Source organism: Grammomys surdaster, unplaced genomic scaffold (genome assembly GCF_004785775.1).
Source record: "Grammomys surdaster isolate TR1022 unplaced genomic scaffold, NIH_TR_1.0 167, whole genome shotgun sequence".
NCBI lineage: Eukaryota > Metazoa > Chordata > Mammalia > Rodentia > Muridae > Grammomys > Grammomys surdaster.
Genome location: NW_021604615.1, coordinates 3,421,456 through 3,439,721, shown reverse-complemented (window position 1 = coordinate 3,439,721; position 18,266 = coordinate 3,421,456). Strand labels below are relative to the sequence as shown.

Here is an 18,266-nt window from a genome sequence, read left to right as displayed (position 1 = left end):
TCTCTCTCTCTCTCTCTCTCTCTCTCTTTTTTTCTCGAGACAGGGTTTCTCTGTGTGGCCCTGACTGTCCTGGATCTCACTCTGTAGACCAGGCTGGCCTCGAACTCAGAAATCCACCTGCCTCTGCCTCCCAAGTGCTGGGATTAAAGGCATGTGCCACCACTGCCCTTCTGTCTTCTGTCTCTCTTACAGAGGGAGAGGATAAGTGTAGAAACTGAAATGATGGGTTGAGCTGACAAGCCCCTGGGTAGGAATTTAGTTGAAATGTATCAGAGTGCTTAAGGGTCACACCAGACTATACAAAGTCTTACATCAGTTGAGTGACTCTCACACATATATATGTATGTCAAATAGATTCTGGGTAAAAGTTGTAAGTTTTTTTTGTTGTTGTTGTTAATTTGATAATTTTGGGGAAAGAATAAATTGGCCTCTTTTGGCTTTAGATGCATCATTTGAATTTGTTCATTCTGCACATAATATTGCTTAGCCCACTGCTAGGTAGAAACAATGTGATCAAGATGTGTATGTATCTTAATACTTTCTAGTAGCTATATTTAAAAGATCACTATAGTATTAACATATAGATATAGATAACATATTTGGATAGCTTCCAGTCTATCCAAAATACTATCACTTAACATCTAACCAAATAAACATGGAAGATTATTTCAGGTTTTTCCTCCTACCAACCTCAAAATAGATATATGGAACCAGTGACGATCAAAATGTACAATTAATCCTTTGGTAGATTTTTTTTTAGAGAAAATTTTATTTCCAGTCAGTAAGCTTACTGTGTCAGTAGGATTTAAATAATGAGAATATACTAGATTTTTACCTTTCTATTCTGGCCTCCAGAACAACTTTTAAATAAAATATCCAAGGAGGAAAAGGCACAACAGGATTGGAAGTTCAGAAGCCAGAGTAAAGGCCACAGCCATTAACTGAGTCGTCTTCCTGCTGTCTGCTCTTTACATAAAGGAGCAGGGAAAGTGACTGCATCTTTCTGCAGCTCAACTTGGATAGAACGACTTAAGTGCATCATGGGCTTAGCAGACGCAGATTGCTGTTTCAGATTTACCGTTCCTAAATAAGGCCAATGATTTAGATTGTTGTTTTACACTAACTAGCTTTTCTATATTTAGAATGTGTGAACCCCCAACCCTCAGGATTTTTATCTTCATTTTAATTTCTGTATCACTTATCCTGGCTGCTGGGGTTTTTTAATGTGATGAGAAAATAAGCTATACAATTATTAAGGATATAAGACATGAGACTCGTTGATTTTGTAGTGGGCTTACAGTTAGGTTTCTAATTCTTAGGTTCTTTAAAATATTAAGTTGTCTTTTCTATTTTTGTTTGCTAGTCGGCAGCAGGAAATAGAAGAAAAACTCATTGAGGAAGAAACAGCACGAAGAGTGGAAGAATTGGTAGCAAAAAGGGTAGAAGAAGAATTGGAGAAAAGGAAGGATGAGATTGAGCGAGAAGTTCTCCGAAGGGTGGAAGAAGCCAAACGCATCATGGAAAAGCAGTTGCTCGAAGAACTCGAGCGACAGAGACAAGCTGAGCTTGCAGCACAAAAAGCTAGAGAGGTAACGCTCGGTCGTTTGGAAAGTAGAGACAGTCCATGGCAAAACTTTCAGTGTCAGGTGTGCCTCCTGCTCAGTCCAGAACGAGATGGAATGCGACTATCTAATTCCTTTCTCATCTAAACTTACATGGCTGCGAAAGATAATTTTTTAGCCAGAAGTGCTGACTGGTGCTTAAAAGTTACTTTCTTAAAACTTATTCAAGGATATTTTTGATCCAATGGAACTGGCTTACGTATTTGAGAAGTGTTTGAAACTTTTGCCATGGCTGCAGGACTACATTCTTTTTTGGGAGGGTGGGGGAACCAGGGAGTGGGAAAGGGAAAAGGCTAAAGATCCACCCGTGCGCGGTTGCATTTTCTTCTCTGTTATCACTCTGCTACCTAGACTGTGAGAGGCTTTTGCCTTCAGTCAGATTACAGAGAGCAGGGCTTGACATTGAGTGACAGCACCTGCTTTTGATACATAGGTTTTCTCACTATTCTTTTTTTCCTTCTGTTACCCTTCATCCCTTCCCTCAATCCTTTCAACACAGTGGACTAATTCTAGCGTTCTGATTATAAGGCCCTCCATTCTCCTAATGTGTTTCAAGGAATCTTTTAAGGAAAAAATGTCCAGATTGTTCATCTTTTTTATTTATTTTTTATTTTTTTAAAGTACCTACTAACAACTCCTTTTTTTCTCTAGAGAGTTTTGAAGGAACAGGTTGTCCTTGTCTGGAGTCAAGCTAAACACATGATTTGTTTTATCAGCAGCTGGAGCAGAAGTTGAAAATGTCTTTCTGTGAGACAGTAATTTGCTACTGAAGCTTTATGGCTTGTTTGCACTGATTACTCCAGGATCGTAAAGTGTGGCGAAAGTCACAGAAGCACTCAGGGCTAATCGCTTCCCAGCCCTGAGTGTCCATTCACAGTTTGTTAATAAACACACAGATTCCATTTGTGTGAAACAGGGAATCTGAAGCGAATGTTTTCTTGAACATAAATTTGTAAATATTCGGCCTAAACACATGACTTACTGTCATTTTTCATCCTGGCGTTACTGTGGACAAGTTGACATTGTGTTAAATCTCTGCTTTCTAGTAAGCTTTGCTTGTACAGTGCATTTCCCTTGTCCTGTCTTAACTACATAGACCTGTCTGTAGTTGGTTTCACAGACTAAAATTCAGTGTATGGTATTTTTATTTGTATCAATGCCCTTAATAATGGAGATATTTTGGAGTAATTGTGCTATCTTGTAGCGAGTTATTAATCATAGCAAGATTTTTTTCTCTTCATTTGCTTTTTGTTTCATATTAACATTATTTTTTAACACGGACACAATCCTCTGACAGTCTTTCCAAATACTAAAATCATTTGAGTATGTCTGCTGTGATCTGAACACTGCCCAAACCATCAAGCAATCTTCATATAGTTTGCATTATAAAACTTCATTAAATTCTCCAAGAAAAAAAAAATGACAGAATTTTATTTCCTGACTGTGCATCCCCCGGATTCCTGAATTTCAGTGCAGATTGTAGATGAACAATATAAGCTGCCTTTAGTGATTGTCAACATCTGATGTTAAGTCCATGCCCCATGGAAACAGTCCTTAGTATGGATTACCATTTGTATTTTTCACTAACAGTAAATGTATTTTTCTTATTAATTGTTTGCCTTAGGAATGATGAATTACATTTTTTGTTCCTTCTTACCATAAACATCTGCATTCCTCAGCTCAGCCTTCCTTGTATGTTGTTTCTTTATAAATGGTTGAGCTGCTGATGCAGGTATTGCCAAGCTAACAGTACAAATCATTTTAAAGAGGAAGCTGGCGCGTATGGCAGCCGAGGAGCACACTCTGCAGGACACTGGACAAGACAGTAAATACTCAACTTTTAATGCTGATTAAAGGAGTATAGGTAAAGAATACGTAGGTATCCATAATTGGTGAGACAAATATTCACTTTATTTATATTTTATATATATTTTTAATTTGGTAAATACTATCCAGTTTTGTAGTTGTCCTTGTTGATTTGTGTGATATTAAAGTATTAGTAATAATTGCCCGGAGACTACTAGGGAGGGTTTAGTCGGTTGCTGTTTTGGACTGGGAGGGATGATTTAAATCTAGTGTTAGAAACCAACTTTTTAGTGGCTGCACAGTTTATCATATGTCAGACAGAAAGGTAGCTGTAAAGCTACCCTGTAAGTCAGATCAACAGAGTTGAGAGGAAGATTAGTAAATATTTGCTGTAGAGGTAAACACTTTATTTTTCTAACATCGCAACATGTCCTCCCCTTTAGGAGGAAGAGAGAGCAAAGCGTGAGGAACTGGAGCGGATATTAGAAGAAAATAACCGGAAAATCGCAGAAGCACAGGCCAAACTGGTGAGTGGTGTACATTTGGGCAGCGGCATGTGGGGGTCCTCCAGATTGAGTGAATTTGTGCTGAGTCATTAGATGAACTTGAGATTCTGAAGGCTAGTTTAAGGACCTTGAGGTTGAGTTTTGGAGAGAATTATAACATTTTCAGTGCTTGGAAACATTTTCTGGAGGAGATATTCTCCTAGTATCTATCTAAGTCCTAACTAACATTAACATTTCTTAGGCCTGGAAACCAACCATCAGGTGAAAAAAAGCAAAACACCCAGGTTCTTTAGATAACTGACACAGAAGCACCCCATCACTAGACAGAAGAAAGATTGTACATTTGATCAAAGAACAGTACATTTTAGCCTACCCACTCCCCCCCAACCCCCAGCCTTAGGACTCATATATCTCAGGCTGGCCTTGAATTCCTGATCCTTCTGGCTCTGTGTGCTGGGCGTCCAGGTGTGCTATGTACCAATTCACTTGAATTTATAATCTCAACAGAAGTACATGTGCTCTTTCCTAACTTACCTCAATGCCTTGACTATTTTACTTCTTTACCTTCTTATGCGCCTTCTATCAAGGGCCTAATTCAGAAAAGATATCTCTTGGGAGGCTTCTAGACAACACCCCACCACAGTTAGGTCAATTATATCCTAGTATCCACACCATTTAAACATTCCAGTGTTAACTTTTACAATCAGCTGTCTCCTTGATAAGTATTTACAAGAACATATTTCCAAGCAACTTTGGTCAACATAGATTTTAGTGAATGGTTACCTCCTCAGCAAGAATGCTTCCTATTTCTAGTTTTCTACAGTGTATCAACAAGCATATTCATTATAAATTCCAGCAGGTACAGCTGCTTTTTCAGCCAGGCGAGCACCATAGTTGATGGAGCTGGGGAGGTTCTGTGTGACTGCATTCCCTTTCAGACAGGGATTCTCTGTGTGGCTCTGACTGTCCCTGAACCTGATCTGTAGACCAGGCTGGCTTTGAACTCGAAGATTCTCTGGCTTCTGCTTCCAGAATGCTGGGATTAAAGACATGTGCTATTACCAACCACCTGGCTAAATTAGGAGTTTTTTTTACTCTTTAGGAAATAATCAGTGTTGACTAAGATATAGAGTAATGGAAGCACTTACATGGTGATCCTGCAGATTTAGATGGGAATATGCAAGGTTCAGAAAATGCTTAAATACACAGGTATATACCACAAACCTTAAATTCTGCTTCCAGAAATGTATTTTGTAAAATTTACTCATGTGAAACTGCATTCGCACATAGTACTTTCTCTTCTTAAGAGTGAAATCTGTCCAGTCAAATGAGGTTTTTTTTCCCCCCAGACAGTTTTTCTGAACAGGAGAGACATAATGTACAACGTAGCCAGATACAAGTCTGCTATTGTAATTGGTTATTAGCTCACAAAAAGCATATGCATACTTTTTAAGACACTGAAAGATAAGCCAGTGTGTTGCTTTAGTTGGTATTTCTAAGTATACCTTTACGCCTTTTCTCCAGTTTATATGTTTTGTTTTATGTTTTTATATAAATAATGCATTTTATTTTTACAGCCGAGTAAAGATAGTTAGCAAGGAAAGTACGTTTAAGTCATCTTTTGGTTAACTTTATAGTAGGCACCCCCGTGGTAACAGTTAAATATGGAGTAAAAAGGGATATTTTAGATTTAGTCAGATGGCATTTGTGAAAGCCACTGTTAACTCTAGTCTATTCATTGCTTTCTCACAGGGTTTTCTATTTTTTTTTTTTAAAAAAAAAAACCCAAGTAGCTAACACATACATTTGATTATAAAAATCACAAAACCCAAATGTGACCTGGCTTCATTGAGCAGGTGCACTCCTAGTTTTTGACCTGGAATTGACAACCAACTATCTTAAAATTGTTTGAGTTATTAATGCAGAATTTTAGTTTCTTCTGTGTGTGTTTGAATATGCATGCACTGGTGGAGACTGGAGGTTGTGCTGCATGTTTCCCTCAAAAAACTTTTAGTTGTTCGTTTGTTTGGGATGGGGTTTTACAGAACCTGGAGCTTAATTGTTTTAGCAGACTGGCTGGGTAAAGCTCTTGGGATCTGCCTGCCTCCACCTCCTCAGTTTCAGATGAGTGCATACCACCAGAAACTACTTTCCCATGGAGACAGGGATGTGGATTCCAACCCTAGTGCTGTGCAGCCACACTGAGCATTCTCTCCAGCCCAGTTTATGATTTTTAAAGAAGCATTTTAAAAGAATTTTTTTGATGTTTTCTCCAGGTTTTGTATGCTGTACTTGTAAAGATGTAAGGTATTGTGCTAAGGAAGCAGAATTTTATGTTCTAGTTTTGCTCTTTTTGAGCTAGATCTCAGTTCTGTATCCCAGGCTAGACTCAAACTCCTGTGTGCAGTGTTACAGGCATGTTACCAGCAGAGTTTAGAGTTGCTGAGGAGGGGTGTATTCTGACAGGTTGCCAGGAAGCAGCACAGCATCCGCCTGTGCCTGTCTAGTGTCCATGCAGTGTAGAGATTGATCTGCGCCGTCTCTGGCTCACTGAAGCAAGGAGTCATCAGGATAATGAGTTTTGAGTAGGTGGGTGTTCTTCAAGGTTTGAGATCAGTGCAAAGTACACGTTGACAGATATTTAATACTGGAACAGGTTAATTCTTACCCTTGTGAGTTTATTGCTGTGTGAGAGGTTAAAAATCCCATGTTTGAAAGTCTAAAAGGTGTACATACTTAACTATAAATTATTGCTCACTTTGCAATGGATAACTCTTAAAAGACTTGTATTGTTTTATTTCTAAATGCATGTGATAGTAGACTCAGAAATTCATACTTCCCCCATACCTAGTTCTGAGAATGTTTGGATGTTGCTTTATATGGTCAGAACAGTGAGGAGTGCTTTTTGCTGGTGTGATTGACTTATAACGAGACTAAGACTATTCTCAATGTTTCTTGTATATTATCACATGTGTCCTTTTAAGAGATTTTTCTTTAACTTCATGACATAGAGAAGCTGAAGTAAGGACAGAGCAGAATGAAATTTAAAAAAAAAAAACTGTTGTTTTACCTGATCATGGTAGTGCATAGCAATTCCAGGACATCCAGGGCTATGTATTAGGGAGATCTTATCTCCATTAAAAATAAAAAGGAGTGGATTTAAAGATTTATGTGATTAGAAGATGTCACCCCTGGAGGCAACAGAAGCCAAAAGCATTCAAAGGCCTCCTGATACTTCCAAGGGAGCTCATTTCTGATAACATGCTGTGATGGTTTGTGTATGCTTGGCCTAGGGCACTATTAGGAAACCTTGTTGGAGTGAGTGTGTCACTGTGGGCATGGGCTTTTAAGACCCGCATCCTAGCTGCCTGGGAGCCAGTCTTCTCCTAGCAGGCTTCAGATCAACATGTAGAATTCTTCAGCTCCTACACCATACCCTCCTGCCTGGATGCTTCCATGCTCCCACCTTGATGATAATGAACTGAACCTCTGAACCTGTAAGCCAGCCCCAATTAAATGTTGTCTTTATAAGAGTTGTCTTGGTCATGGTGTCTGTTCACAGCAGTAAAACCCTATCTAAGAAGCTGGTACCAGGGACTGGGGTATTGCTGTGATAGGCCTGACCATCCATGCTTTTGTTTGGAAGAATATGGACTTTGGATTTGGAAAGCCATGGAATGCTTTAAATGGGGCTTGATGGAACATCCTAGTAGGAATATGGAAGACTTTGTTGCTGAGGGCAGTTTGAACTGTGGAAGCTTTGTTCTAGAGGTTTCAGAGGAGAAGAATTTTAATATGTGGCCCAGAGACTGTTCTTGGGATATTTTGAAGAATGTGGCTGCTTTTTGTCCTTGTCTGAAGAGTCTACCTGAGGCTAAGGTAAAGAGATTTATATTATTGACAAAGGAAGTCTTAAAGCCCAACAGACTTTGTTCTTTGGTTAAGTCTCATGAATAGAATTTTGAACAAGCGTAGCAAACTTAGAAAGGAAAAACATAAAAAATATGGTTTGAGTATTAAAGGGGCACCAGGAAGTAACATGGAGCTAAATCCTGTGTTCAAGGATATTGAATTAAGGGGTTGGTGACCTTGGGGCAAGATCCCACCCAGCTACATTTAGGTCCAGGTATAGTACAAGCCTTTAATCCCAGGAGACAAAGCCAAGCAGATCTATGAGTTCAAGTACAGGCTGGGTGGGCCACATCTTTAATCCCAGTGCTTTAAGAGTCAGGCATGCAGATCTCTGAGTTCAAAGTCAGTCTGTAGAGCAAGTTTCAAGACAGCCAAGCTTAGGCAGTGAAGGAGCTGGAAAACAGAAAGCTGGTGATGATGTAATAGAACAAGGAGCCATGTTCCAGCCCCAGCAAGCAACAGAACTCAGCAGCTTTGGCCATGTGACTCTGGCTTTAGAGTCAAGAGTAGAAGGGACTACTGGGACAATTGATGCTGGTTAGCTGGAGCTTAAGAAGTTAGTGGTGGTAAAGAAGAGCCTCACTGAGGTGAGATCTTCTGGAGAGTGTTTCCTGAGAGTACAAAGAAGGTGTGTTCCAGAGATAGCCAAGGTTGTACTTCATTGCTGCAGATGAACTTGATAATGTGTAAGAGTCACCCAGATGGTACTGGTTCTGAAGGTATGATGTGGACATGGAGAGCAGTTGAGGCTTGGCACTCTGAGAGGCCAGAGAAGGCTTTCGGTGCAGGTGCAGCATCAGCTGCAGTTGATGGCCCAGGACTGAAGGGGTCATGCAAAGTATTTTAGGCTTGGCACCATGAAGAGAGGTGGTGAGAGGGTATTGGTAAAGCCTAGTTGCAGCAGAAGACCCCAGTGTATCGGAGATGCCAGTACCATAGGATGATCACCAAGAATAGCAGCAGCAGTGGAGTGGATCAACCTGAGTTTAGAGCTTGCTACAGAGGGCAGAGCTGGAGAAGTGATGCCAGCCCTTTGGAGGAGCCCAGAAGATCATGTGTGGATCCCAGATATTGGAGAAGCTGTAACATTGAAGTTGCCTTGGAGACCCCAAGAATTTTGAGATGCCAGAGCCATGGGCTATCTGCTAGGGAAAACTGCTAACAGGGAGTGGAACTAGCCCAGGAGAAAGAAGTTTGTTGTAGTCAATGAAGATGAAAAAGGAGTTGGAGATCTGAGAACCACTTTGACAGCAGCCGTGGAGATGCAGAGTTTAAGAGTTTGCCTAACTGGTTTCCTCCTGTCTTGCTTTGGGGATTACAGTTAAGTGATTGGATGACTTTCAGAAGAGACCTTGAACTTTGGATTTTTAACAGTGTAGAGACTGCTGTAGACTGTGGGGGCTTGGCTTTGGAAGTTGGACTAAATCTATTTTTTATTATGCCATGGGTAGGTATGGCCTCCATAGACTCGTGGGGGCCAGAGAGTGGCACTAGTAGGAGGTATAGCCTTGTTGGAGTAGGTGTGTCACTGTTGGTGTGGGCTTTAATGACCTCTTCTTATCTTCCTGGAAAAGATATAGAACTCTCAACTCCTCCTATAAATGTTGTCCTTGGTCATGGTGTCTGTTCACAGCAGTAAAACCCTAAGACATATGCTGACTTAGACTCCAGAATAAAGCTTTGCTTTGAGCTTCCCTTGGAATTGTGCAGAAACTGGAAGATTTTGATGCACATAATAGGAAATACATAGATGTTGCTATTTTTTAAGGCCATAGAAATGTGGATTATTTACAGGTGCTTTAGTGTTCATAAGTGTTAAAAATGTGTTATTTGAAACTGGAGGGAAGACTTTGGTCCTTAGCTAGCTAGCTAAGTTGTGTCCTACAGCTGTGTGAAAGGTAGAACTCACAGGGATTCTAAACCAATAAGGCTTCTCAGTCCCCATAGAAATAGCAAAAAAAAAAAAAAAAAAAAAAAAGGCTGAAGAATAAAATAACTTTAAAAGGAACTAGCACACTTGGTTATTTAGGTGAGTCTCAGGCTACCGATTGCAAAAGATAATCACAGAAGGTGAAGGGCTGGGTAGTTGGCTCAGTAGGAAAGGACAGTTTTTGTACTTGAAAAGAATTTAGGTTCAATTCCTGGCCATTTAAAGTTCTCTGTAACTGCAGTCCTAGGGGATCCACTACCTTCTTAGACCTCTGTGGGCACCAAATACTTTTGGTGTAGACACGTGCCTGCAAGCCAAACACAAAAACCAAAAATTTTGCGTTTCGTAAGGACACAGAGGAACTTGCTCTAGAGAGAAAGTTTTGCATCTAGACAGCTTTTCAAATGTGTTGTTGCATGGGTCTTGAGCCATCTCAGTGATACTCAGGAATGAAGATTATCTAGAAAGGAGTGGTGGGGAGAGGATCCCACCCAGTGTAGCAAGTGACTTAATTGGAGACAGCTGCTTGAATGCTTGTTTTCTCTGAAACACTTTATAAAGTGCAATTTACTTTGATCTTGAGGGTAGAACCTGTATTGAAGTTGTGAGGCTTGAGGTTGTGGGTCCACCTTACTCTGTCTTAGTCAATGCTGATTTGTCATGTAGTGTGATGTAGTCACAGGCTCCTCACTGGATAGCCAGCATCTTGAATACTGACCTCTGGAACTGAGAAATAAAATTCTTTTTTACATTTACCCAATCTTTATTGTTCTAGTATAGCTGCAAGAGGGGGTTAGGCTACTTAGTTTCTGAGGGCATTACATTAACAGGAAAGTCAGCTAGGTGAGACGGAAAACAGACAGAAGTCTGTCCAGGGGGAATGTTCATGGGAAGGTGAACAGAGATTTGATGATAGTGGCCTTTAAGGTTAGTGTTAGAATGGGACAGAGGCTGGAGAGTTGACTGTGCACCAAAGATGCTGGCTGAAGACCTGCTGCTTTCACCCTGTGCTTCTTAAAATAGTGCAGACTGTGATGATTTTTTTCTATTAAACAATTTTTATACAGTAAACACAGGAAATCACACAACTGGAAAGAGCACCTTTAAGGTATAATTGTGTGTGGGGGGCTAAAGTTTCACTTTAGACATTTTAGAGTAGGCAGTAGAGTAGGTAATAGTGCTTTGCATACTCCTCAGGAGATGGTACCCGGTGTGTAATTTAATATGAAATGAAGTGACTTAAGAAATCAGGATGAGGGGTAGGTTTTCTGTATGAGAAGTCAGGGAAGGAAACACTGATTAACCTTCTGTTAATGTATTTGGAAACACAGTATAAAAAGCAGATGTTTAGATCTTGGCGCATGTGTTGACATTGCATAGAGTGACTAGAAGAGAGTCCAAGTGAGAAGATGGTCTTGTGTCCACAGAGTAGCAGTTAGATGCTTTAGAGAGAACTGATAAATTGGTCAGATTGCCAAGTGGGGCCTAGAGGGAGCAAGATGGGGGATCTGAATATGAGTGTGCCAAGGAAGTTTTAGGCCTTGAAGGAAACCTACAGGCATTTAGAAGGAAATGAATAACAATATACACAAAAAGTTTCCCCAAGACAAATTTGGGGCGTAGATGAAAAGATACATCTATATATATAGATAGGGTTTTTCTTTTTAAATGTGAAATTGTATTTTTTAATTTTAATGTTTATTTCATTTATTTACTTTCTTCTATATGCGTGTATATGTGTGCACCACGTGTATGCTTGGTGCCTGAGGTTAGAAGAGGGTTGTATTTACATCTCAGGAACTGAATTGATAAAGGATTGTAAACCACTCTGTGATCACTGGGATTTGAACTGGGGGTCCTCTGCAAGAGTAACACAAAAGTACTATTCACTGCTAAACTGTCTCTCCTGCCCTTAATGTGAAATGTTAGCACATAAAGACATCATTTTTCTTGTCAGTGTTACAGAGCAGGGTCTTTGAAGCTGTGAGAATATTCCTCAAATCTCACACCTGACTCTCATTTTAGGCAATGCAAAATCTCCTGGAGTATCTAGATTTGAAGTTTCAAACTGATTTAGGAGTTTATAAGTAATGACATTTGAAGAGAAAATGTTTTAGAAGCGGAGAGCATGCATTCTTTTTTAAATGGTATGAGTGATGCTCTAGGGGCGATGGGAGCCCTGCCCTCAGGAAGCTCAGGCTCCGCGCAGCTGAGGAGGGGCTGGTGTCTTAGCCCATGTACAGGCTCGGCACCCTGTACCCACCTGTGCTTTGTTTATTTTTCCTAAGCCTTGTATATGAAAACGTAGAGGAAAGTGTATAAAAGTTTGACCAGCACATCACATTTAAACAGTTTTAGTTTGTTTGCTTGAGGAAGGGTCTTGTAGAAGGTTACCTTAAATCCAAGACCACTTGTCTTGACTGCCTAAAGGCTGGATGTGCCTTTTCATGCATGGTACTAATTTCTTTTTAAACATTCATTCATTGTCAAAAATGAGATTTACATTAGTGTATATATTCCAGGGAGGAAAATAAACACAGGAATTAGAAGTAATTCAGAGACAATCAAGTTTTATGCCTTAGAGGATTTAAAATCTGGAAGGCATGGAGCCTGTTGGTACAGTCTTCAATTCTTTCCTCTTGTCCCTTTAATCACTATGAATGAAAAGTATTTCTTCTTTAGATTGTTACATAATTTAATCACTAAGAATAAAAAGTATCTCTTTAGATTGTTATGGAGTTCAGACAGTCCAAGAAAAGCATGCTGATGATGTTGTGTAGGTGGGTTTTGATAAACAAGATGATGTAGAAGATGCTGAGAGGGACAACCTGGCCCTGCACGAATACAGATTCTTTTAGTTTTGTGACTTCTTTACACCAGCCACTTTAAGGCAGTGGAATGCGAGTTCTAGGCTTACTGGCTAGAAACAGCGATCTTAATGACTGCAGTGTAGTAGACACTAACCTTGGCCTCAGAGATGTCCTCTGTTGTGGGTAAGAAGGGTATTGTGCTCTTTTCTTCCACATTCAAATACTCTTTTTGGTCACACAGGGAGCAAGCAGGGGAGAAGACAAGTTGTGTGGCTGGGCTGGGAAGTTAATTAGAGGAAGTCAGGACTTAGGAAAATATATAGCAAGTAAGGTATTGGCAAGGCTCACAGATAGACTAGATAACAAACTTAACTTTTCATCACTGGGGAGCCTGATACTTAAAAAGGTGAGCTCATCTAATTTGTGTTTGAGGATTCCATTTGTCAAGAACTGTGAAGCTTAGCTGCGGCTAGCATTAAGAAATGTGAATACATGGGCAGGACATTTGCCTGCTTAGCTTATGTGTTAATCCACTGAAAAGGAAAGGCTTCAAATTGTCTGTGCTTCTACTGCTGGAGATTAATCCTATTGCTAGGTTACCCCGAGATGCGGCAGTCCTCTTGTAGTATAGCAGTTCATAAGGGCGTCTTACACTGTGGACTATTGACGCTGAGACTTGAGCTCAGTGCAGTGCGATTTGCTGAAACAAAAATTTTGCTACTGAATTTTTGCCTTAAATGTCATCACATTTAAAGTTTTGTTTTTTGATTTGCTATTAAGTAAAGTTCCTCTGTCTAAACCTTATTTGTCCACCTTCAAAGGAGACAATTCAAGTTGTGATTTTGTTTTTCCAGAGTTCTTGAAATGCATGTTCAGGCATATATAAATATGTCATGGTTTTAAGTGTGTATTAATGAGTGTACACACATGGGCACACAAGAGGAGACCAGAAGTAGACACTAAGTGTCTTATGTAAGCCTTTCCCATCATCTTGAGACAAGCTCTCTTAAGAACTTGGTACTAACCATTTCAGGTAGACTATGACTGCCCAGTGAGCCTCAGCGATCTTCCTAGCTCCACTCCTATGGCACTGGATGTGGACCAGCCAGTGAACCCAATTTCTTCTTACACAAGTGCTGGAGATCTGAGCTCAGATTCTAATATTTGCACAGCAAGCACTTTACCCCCAGAACAGTCTCCCTCATTCTGTTTTATGTTGCTTTTAAATAATATTCTATTTACATTTGTGAGTGTTTGCCTGAATGTGTGTCTGTGCACGACATAGGTTCGATGTCCAAGGAGGACAGAAGAGGGCATTAGATACTCTGGGACTAGAGTTACAGGTGGTTGTGGGCTATCATCATATAGATACTGGGAACTGAACCTAGGTCTCTAGAAAAGTAGTCACCACTCTTAACTGCTGAGCCATCTCTCCAGCCACCACTACCATCCATCCCTGTTTTGTTTTTTCATTAGGTATTCAGTATTAACAGGTGCTTTACAGATTATTTAGCCTTCATCGTTTTCTTTCCAAACTATACAGTAAATACTTTTGTAAAATTATGACTCTAGGGTCCGAGGAACATGGCTCAGTCAGAAAAGAGCTTGCTGTGTAAGTGTGAAGATCTGAATGTGATCCCCAGCACACGTGTGTGTCCTTCAGTACAAGCTTGTAGTCTCAGCCTGGGTAGGTGGGTACAAGGAATATCCTTGGGCCTGTTAGCTTGCCATGGTAGCCCAGCCTTCTAGGCCTAACCAGGCCCATTGAGAGGGGGTCCCAAAAGCAAAGAAGTCATCAAGGACAGCGTCAACTCTGGCCTGCCTTGTATACATTCAATATTTATAAATTTTGCACATTTACAGATATATTTATGAAAAATTCCAGAAACTGAAATAGTCGAGTAAATTTTAATAAAGAAGCTTTGAATCTAGCTGCTCTTCAGCATGTCAGTCATACACTGACTGATGGGATCGGAAATTATATCTGTGATGTTAAATAGAATCATGGAATAATGCTGTTCTTTTCTACTCAGTCAGAAGATCCTAATGCTTTTGTAGTTTCAACTCAGGTAGGATTGAGTCTGAGTGTTTAAATAGCTGAAGGCTTCACAAGTGAATACACACATGGGGAAAAAAGCCTTTACTACATACACGTTGGCTCAGTCTCTAGTGCTGGCATCCCAGATAGGTGATTTATTTGACATGGATAGTTAGCATGAAGGATTTAGGTGTGAAGTTAACATGGGTGTCTTCTACTTAACCTGATGAAGTGGGAGCTCACCAGTTTTCAGCTAGGCAGCTTGTTGCAGATATTGCTACAACACCTGTTTGGCATTTGTGGTTTCTGAGAGTCTGGATTGTGGTCCTCATCAATGGTTTTATCCACAGATTCATCTCCCCAGCCCCAGATACATCATTCTTTTTGTGTTGTGATCATTGATAAATCTAGGGGAGATAGTGAATTGAATGACTTTCCTGGTGTAGGTAGTTTTTGAGTGGCTGTCTTACCACGTACAGGGCATGGTTATTTTGGAAGTTCAGCTCTTTTCTCTTTTCCATAGAGATCACTGAGAATTTGAAGACAAAGGGGTCTCAGTACTGTGTACAGGGGATCAAACAGTCTCAGCATTTTAGGTGTACAGAAAATGTGTACCCTTTAACTAGTGTGGTGACAGTGGATGAAAATACACCTAAAGCCAAAGAATCAGCTGATGGATTGTTTCAGGGGACAGCAGGGCAGGACAAAGCCTAGGAGTTACCACAGTGCTCCTATCAGATTACCATAAGATTGAGGTCAGCCTGGGCTACGGTTTGAGACCCTTTGTCAAGTAAATGAAGTGGCCAGAAGATGAGTAAAGGTGCTTCCTGTCACACCCAGTGACCTGAGTTTGTTCAGAATCCTTGTGATGAAAAGAATAAAACTGACTCCTGTAAGTTGTCTTCTGACTAAATAGATGTGATCTTAACAATTAGGAAAAGGGAAAAAAGAACTTGACCCTCAAAGGATGGGCTTATTTTAAGAAAGGGTATTTTACATACTGAGTCTGTAGAGTTTGGAGGCTGTTGGATCTCTTCAGTCCATGGTTTACCAGGCTACTGCAGCAGTTGCCTGAGGAGGACAGAGAATGCAGTGGTCATCATGGCTCTGGAGTTTTTATCTGGCCCACCCTGAGTGCTAAGTTCCTCCCATTTTCCTCTTGTAGCTATGCTTACAGGCCCACATACAACACTACTGCCATTTTGATGCCCGCAGGACATAATTTCGTGTTTTGTGTTCCATAACAGTAATAGTCATTTCCATCCTTTGCCAAGGGCCTCTAGCTATATTGCATTTTATGTGAAAAAATAGTACTGTGAGGCCAGAGGAGTGGTGATGAGCAGAGGATGTTACTGATTTGTATGACACCGTGTGGATGAAAATAGACTTGAGGGGACAGAAGGTTGTAATCAAATAATGGGAAATCACTGGATTTATTGTCGGTTACCATCTTAAAAAACAGCTTTAAGTAAAATAAGGCAGAAGCAATGACTGCAAATGTAACTTTGAAAGGAAATGGAGGGGCTCAAAGGATAGTGCATGTTTTAGGTAAAAGTCAGATGAGAAAAAAAATGGGAGAATGTGCTGGAAACCGATGGAGATATTTAAGGGCTAAAACAGCCTATCTAATGACACTGTTGAAATTAAAGGTGCTGATTCTTTGTTGTGCAGGCTCTCATGGCACTGTCTCTGTCCTTTACCCTTTGGGTGTCATTCCCACCGTAATATCTAGAATTACCAGCTAAGTGATTCCTAATGTCCTCTAGGAGAAGGCATTACACCCATGAGAAGCGAGGAGATGGAAGGTGTTAGTAGCATAGTTGTGAGAGTAGCTTGACTTTCCATGGTGATGAAGGGAATTCTGTAAAGAGCCATGCAGGTGGTCAGCTGCTTGAGATCAAAGGTGCTGTTAACTCTGCAGCTGATTGGAAATTAGATACCATTTTATAACCAGCTAGGTCAAAACCTTTGCTAATTTTTTTCTCTCCAAGAAACTGGGTCTTAGAACAATTCATTTTATTCTTCCAGACGGGGTTTTCCTGTGTAGCCCTGGCTGTCCTGGAACGCTCTGTAGACCAGCTGGCCTTGACCTCAGAGGTCTACCACTGCCTGGCTAAATTCTTGGTTACTTGACTTAATAATATATAAGCATAGTGGGAATTTTTAACTATAATTCTTGTATATGTCTAATTATAAATACAATAATTGAGTAGATACCATATCTGGGACTAAGTTTGTGTTATGGCTTTGGATAATGTGTTAATCTTGATGGTATATCAAGACAAAATCAAGTGTGTGATCAAGGCATGAAGTCCATAAAATATATTCTTTTATAAATGAAATAGAGAAAATATGTAGGATTAAATAATTCTTTCCTTAATTATTGTTCTCTACTGGTCTCTGTACAAACGTTTAGATAGATTTGTAGGTTATTACCTGGTAGCCGGAAGATACTGAGAGACAGGACTGATGGCTCTCATTTTTACTTTCAGGCTGAAGAACAATTGAGAATTGTTGAAGAACAAAGAAAGATTCATGAGGAAAGGATGAAACTAGAACAAGAACGACAGCGTCAACAAAAAGAAGAACAAAAAATTATCCTGGGCAAGGGGAAGTCCAGGCCAAAACTGTCCTTCTCACTAAAAACCCAGGATTGAATGGCAAACTCTGAACTTTTTGCAAAGAAAAATGAAAAAACTTCGTATTGTAGCTTCATGTTGAAGTGGTTTTTTGTTTTTGTTTTCTTTTTTTTTAATTTGGAAAATCTGGAAAGTTAGCTTGTTCTAATAGGGGCTATGCTCTGCAATCCCTTTATTTTACCCTCTTTTCCTCCATTAAGTCAAGTCCTTATCAGATCATTGCTGTCTTCTAGAAATGGTGTATTTTGCACCTGTTGGGATTCTGTACTGGTTGGGTCTGCTGAAAGGCAGGTCACTTGGTGACTAGCTGGTCTGGTAAGGTGTTCACTGACCACTGACTTCGGAGTTATACTCTGTTTACTATGTCATAATGCTGGTTTTGCTGACTTTTTGTTTTTTTATGCATTTATAAAAAAAGAAAAAGTTGGTAATTGCATTGCAAAATTCCCAGGGTTTTACTGGACCTGTGGTGTGTTGTTAGAGCAGTATCCTTGTGATGCTGTGGCTCTTGAAGTTCCTGACAACAGGTAAGGAAACAGTTGGTCACCTGCTACAGAAATAACTTGCAGTGCAGTATTGTCTCTGTCGGACTTTTGTTTCTTTCATTGACAAAATCAAACCAGCATTCCCCACTGTAAATAAATGATTTTGCTGAATAAAGTAAAGTCTTAAATTCATATGTTTAAGGAATTTTTTTTTAAGTTCTGAAAAGTCTGAAGGGTGGTTTACTTTTAGAAGCCTTAGAGCTGTACTATATTTCTTCCGGTTTATACTTTTCACAGGGTTTCTATGTACATCACATATACTTGTGAATTAATACTTACTGGCTATTTTTACAGCCACTACTTTATGCTGATAAAAGAGTTATAACATCAAGTATTATCTTTGGAAAATACAAAACCTGTGCCTCTGTTATAGAAATTATACAAATTATACTTAATAAACACAAAAGGTATGTTTTAAAACGACAGAATATTGTTACTTTCAGAAAGAGTAGACTGTC

The 18,266-nt window shown here is 39.9% G+C and overlaps 1 protein-coding gene across 1 annotated transcript in view; it reads left to right on the top strand.

Moving 5' to 3' along the window:
* Arglu1 (arginine and glutamate rich 1) overlaps positions 1 to 17,940 on the top strand; it is a 23,176-nt gene extending 5,236 nt beyond the window's left edge. The window contains exons 2-4 of the mRNA XM_028766359.1: positions 1,364 to 1,589; positions 3,872 to 3,955; positions 17,117 to 17,940. Of these exons, the coding sequence (XP_028622192.1) occupies positions 1,364 to 1,589; positions 3,872 to 3,955; positions 17,117 to 17,281 (475 nt within the window). The 3' untranslated portion in view covers positions 17,282 to 17,940. The remainder of the gene's footprint in view (positions 1 to 1,363; positions 1,590 to 3,871; positions 3,956 to 17,116) is intronic.
* Positions 17,941 to 18,266: the final 326 nt, after the last annotated feature.